At 43.0% G+C, this 4,943-nt stretch overlaps 1 protein-coding gene across 1 annotated transcript in view; it reads left to right on the forward strand.

Moving 5' to 3' along the window:
• The window catches only part of LOC104466403 (choline transporter-like protein 5), a 35,676-nt gene that overhangs the window by 25,119 nt on the left and 5,614 nt on the right, over window positions 1-4,943 (forward strand). Inside the window, exons 13-17 of the mRNA XM_010079799.1 lie at window positions 992-1,084; window positions 1,971-2,058; window positions 3,262-3,524; window positions 4,053-4,147; window positions 4,540-4,643. Of these exons, the coding sequence (XP_010078101.1) occupies window positions 992-1,084; window positions 1,971-2,058; window positions 3,262-3,524; window positions 4,053-4,147; window positions 4,540-4,643 (643 nt within the window). The remainder of the gene's footprint in view (window positions 1-991; window positions 1,085-1,970; window positions 2,059-3,261; window positions 3,525-4,052; window positions 4,148-4,539; window positions 4,644-4,943) is intronic.

Raw genomic sequence — 4,943 nt, forward strand, 5'->3', positions numbered from 1 at the left:
TTTCCCAGCAGCATGGAAAGGTCGCTTGGGGGTGATGGTTTTACTCTCATGCACGATACGTGAGATGAGACACTGTCTGTAATGACTGTAAACCTGACAGACCATGCTTGGTATTCAGGAAGATGAAAAATAAGCTGCTAATGACTGGAAATCAAATTACATTTTTCAACACCTTTTAACTACTCTTTCAAAAATATTTCAATTATAATGCTAGTAATTGACTTGAAATCCATGGTTAGAAATGATTTACAGTTGTTACTCTGTTGGAGTGACTGTTGATGATCTTGGTGGTGACTCAGAGCCCCACCATTCACTGCGCTGGTGGTGAGGACACGGCTGTGTCCTCCCGTGTGACTCTCATGGACCATTACATCTCTAGGCTCAGAGCGAAATGGATGTGTTGCCCTCAGCCTGATTGCAGGTGACAGTCCCCTTGCGTTCCCCCAGCGTTGGAATTTGTCTCCTTTTACCTTCTGGAAACTGCCTCCTGTAAAACAAATCGCATCACAAGTGCCACAAGCCATAAATACTGTAGGAAATAGCTCTGGAACAGAGTCCTCAAATGTAAAGTACCAAGAGGCAATTTCAGGTGTGTGGGAGCTGAGGGAAGAGCACAGGAGCTGAGCAGAGTGGGATGAGGAAGCAGAGGGTGGTGTCTGCGGCAGCCAGCGAGGACGTGTGATGGGAATGGGTTTGTGACCTGGAAAGAGCTGGATCTGTGGAGCACTGATGGAGGACAAAGTGGAAGACAGGCTTGAACGTGGCAAATGGATAGAGCTGACTGTAGTGCTGGCAATAAAAGCAGAGTGGCAGAAATGCCAAAGTGAAGATGTGGAGACATTTGAAGCAAGAACCTTCCGTATTCTGAGATCCCAACACTGCACTGTCAACAAGGAGCTCAAAGCAAAAAGGACGATGCTAGAAGACAAGTGATAAAAATTTTGTTTCCTAAGTTGTCGTAGCTTACTGATATGTTTGGTTTCTTTCACAGGGCTATTGGCTATATAATGTCTACACTGTTCTACCCAATCGTCACCTTCATCCTTATTGCAATCTGTATTTCCTACTGGGCTGTGACAGCCGTGTATCCTTCGTCCCTGCGCCTCTCTGGAGGAGCAGTTCACTCTCTGCTGTTTCACCGTAACCCAGCCAGGGGTAGGAGGGCTGCTTGATCCTTGGCGCTTGCTGTGCTGATGCACTCTTCCTCACTGCTCGTTTGTGTGTGATTTACTAATCGGACGGTAAATTTAATTTAATTTAAAAGAACCAGACTGAAATTAATAACAAGGCAGGGGGATCATGCAAGGCCTTGTGTACTACATGAGGCTGACTTCAAGGGGTACAAAGGGCCTCAGCAAAGAGAGGATCTGACCTTTACTGTGCTGCGCGCTCCATGAGCCTCATGTTAACGATAAGGGGCTCCAGGAGTGCTTGGTTCAGAAAAGCAGAGGAGAGAGAGAGCACACGGTGCCCTGAGTCCTCTCTAAATGGTGTCACAGCCTCCACCCTGTTCCCATAGCAGTGAGGGTTTGGCAAGGTGTCAGAAAGGGGAAGATTGCTTCTTGAAAACATGTCATTTTTCCATGTGCACAGAGGGTCAGTTGCAGCTGCTCAGGACACTGTTAGTTTATCCTTGCGTTCTGTGTCCACTTCCACCAAAATACGAACTGTCGAGGAGCTCTGCACCATCTGCCTTGTCAGCGGTGCCTGTGCAGGAGGGACGGGGGCAGCTTGCAGGGTTGTTCCCCTTGCCCATTCTGGTCCGGGGTTATCGCAGCTCCGGGATGCAGTGTGCTGCTATTCCCTAATGAGTGTTCGGTCTTGTCTGTGAACCCACCATGTACATCTCTGCACAGCAGCAGCAGCTTTTCCGTTATCTGCACGAGTTCTTTACAGCTCGTGGTTACCCGCTGCAGAATCCTCAGTTTCTCCTACAGTTCTGTGATTCCTCCTTAAAACATTTTATTCAGTTTTCTGGCTACATCAGGAGAACCCGTGTATAAAGTGATGGCTAATCAAACGCTGTGCAAGTATGCAAACCTGACGTGTGACCCAGAGGTAAGTGTAACAAATAGTTACCTGTAGTGAGAGCTATCCTAATTCCATTTCTTAGTCACTATTAAATGCAGTGCTAGTAGAAAATGTGCATATTTTAAGTAATGATTCCTCATGCCAAATCCAAAAATAGTACTTAGAGTTTTTTTAAAGCAGTTTACAGACATAAACTAGTTTTTCTGCTAAATAGTACTGTGAGGCAGGTAAATATTAATAATTCTAATTTACAGGGTGAGAAAGGAAGATGCAGAGATACAGATGTATTTAGAAGGGTGTTCTTGAGTTCATGAGGATTCTATTTTGTGATCCTCAGAAGGCAATGGAAGACTTTGAAGGCAGTGCCTCAGACTTGCCCAAGGACCAGCCATGTCTTGAAGCAGAGGCTTAGCTACTTCTGGCACAGCAATGACATTTATGAAGCTCCAAAAATATTTGTCTTTTTTTTGGTTTTGTTTTGACTTGACTGTGGGGTTGAATGTGACTATCATTTGAAAACTAGAAATATTTATAAATTGTTACATCAGTGTTATTTTCAGGTGTTTAAATTTCAGTGTACTGCTGTGGTTATGTACATCCCAAACAATTCCCCACCTTGCTGATGTCTGAACACTAAAAAAGAAAAGGATTAGAAGTTGACTGGTTTTATTTCATGCCCAAACTGAGCAAATACATGAAATGAACAACAGAAATAGGGACAAGTAATTTAATGTGAAGACTACTCCTGTTTTAATGTTCTGAGATAGGTACGGGGAGTTGTGGCCACATCCCCAGCTTGTATAAAGTGGCATAGCTCCATTGATTTCAATTCAACTGTGGTGATTTACTGAAACTGCAGATTTGGCCTCTGTTTTTTTTTTTTTTTTGTTTGTTTGTTTAATGTGAACAGGTTTTCTTTAGTGAAACTTAAGTATTTATGTATCTTAAAAGTAGATTTCTGAAATTCAGATTCCATGTAGTTAGGTTTCAGGCATGTGGTGAACAGCTCTGTTTGCTAACTGCACAGTGTAAAGTTAAGCACCTGCACAAGATGTTAATATGAATCCTTAAATATGGAAACAGGTTACATAGTGTTGGAGTGCAGTGTTGAACAAGCTAATGAAACATCAACCAGAATTATGTTATTTGTGTTAAGCTGCTGAGCTTCAGAGTCTGTGTACACAGAGTTCATTGCTTATCCTTGTGTTGTTTATTTTTCTTTCTATACAGACTTTTAACACAACCAATGTGACTAAATTGTGTCCGGGTGCTCAGTGTACTTTTGCTTTTTATGGAGGAGAAAGCCTGTACCATAAGTACATCTTCATCTTCCAGTTAGCCAACGCCTTTGTCTTTCTCTGGCTGGTGAACTTTGCAATTGCTCTGGGTCAGTGTACCCTTGCTGGTGCCTTTGCCTCTTACTACTGGGCCTCTCGAAAACCAGCTGATATTCCACTGTGGCCGCTCTTCTCTTCATTTGGACGGGCAATACGGTGAGACTGTGGAGCTGGATGTGAGCCTTGCCTTGTGTCCAAGAAGTGCTCTTTTTACATCTAGGGAACATCAAATGAAAAGGATGGGTCAGTGTTGTGGTTTAATCCTGGTAGGCAGCAAGCCCCAGCCAGCCGCTCGCTCACTCCCTCCCCACAGTGGGATGGGGAGAGCATCAGAAAGGCGAAAGTGCGGAAACACATGGGTTGAGATGAAGACAGTTTAATAGGTAAAGCAAAAGGTGCATGCACCCAAATACATGTAAACAACACATATATATACCGCTGGCCACACAGATCAACAGACAGACACGCACAGCACTCAACACAAACACCTACAGCACCAGTGGCTCCATCCTTTCCCTCTCTCTGGCAGATCAGGATGAAGGTCCATTAGCATATGGACATCCCACTGATGGGTCTTCCTCCAGTTGTAATTTTATTTTTATATATATATGCACACATGCACCTACATATGTATTTGTACATATACACATATGCGCAACGTAACGGTCATTTATTTTGTTTCAGATACCATACGGGTTCACTGGCATTTGGAGCCTTAATTCTTGCAATTGTCCAGCTTATTAGAGTAATACTGGAGTACCTGGACCACAAACTGAAAGGTGAGATTTATGAATCTGCTCCAGGTTATTAAGACCTCCTTTGGTAAATTACTTCCTTACCTTCCCAAGATGTTTTTTCACCAATGAAAATAAATTAATTCCACATTATTTTTAGCCATTGTAGTTCCATTTGGAGCCAGTGAATTGCAGCTGATTTACTCAAACTGAGTCTGTGTCCTTGGGAACTTAATGCAGAGTTCATGTGGGGTGTGGATCTGATCTAGTTGAAAGCTAGTGAGCTAAATTTGGTTGAGAAAGAGAGTCCATAGCTAGAAGAAAAGAAATAATGTTTCTGCTTTTGGCACAATTTAAGATTTTCTTCTGAATAGCTTTCTACATTCAGAGGACTGTTCATGAGTTCTATGTGTGATGTACTCTTTCCTTTTTTTCAGGTAGACAGAACTCCTTCACTAGATTTCTACTCTGCTGCCTCAAATGCTGTTTCTGGTGTTTGGAAAAATTCTTAAAATTTATAAACAGAAATGCCTACATCATGGTATGTGCTGTCTCTGCATGTGGTCTCCCCTATCTGGGACAATAAAATACCCTAGCCACTACTAGTTGGTCAACAGCCAGCAGTACTAGAATCTGCTGAACAAATAATGGGATTTATGGGAGTTTTCAGGAAATACATGTGGTCCTACTGGGAAAAAGATCTTTTTTTTTTCTCCTTCTTCTAAACTCAGCCTCTTTTCATGCCTGTCCTGGTCCATCCCCCTCAAAGTAAGTGGGAAAGGATGGCGTAACCAGTTAACTGCCCGTCTGATTCAGCAACTGAAATCCTGATTTCAGCAGG

The sequence above is a fragment of the Pterocles gutturalis genome, unplaced genomic scaffold (assembly GCF_000699245.1).
Source record: "Pterocles gutturalis isolate BGI_N339 unplaced genomic scaffold, ASM69924v1 scaffold25534, whole genome shotgun sequence".
In the NCBI taxonomy this organism is placed as follows: Eukaryota; Metazoa; Chordata; class Aves; order Pterocliformes; family Pteroclidae; genus Pterocles; species Pterocles gutturalis.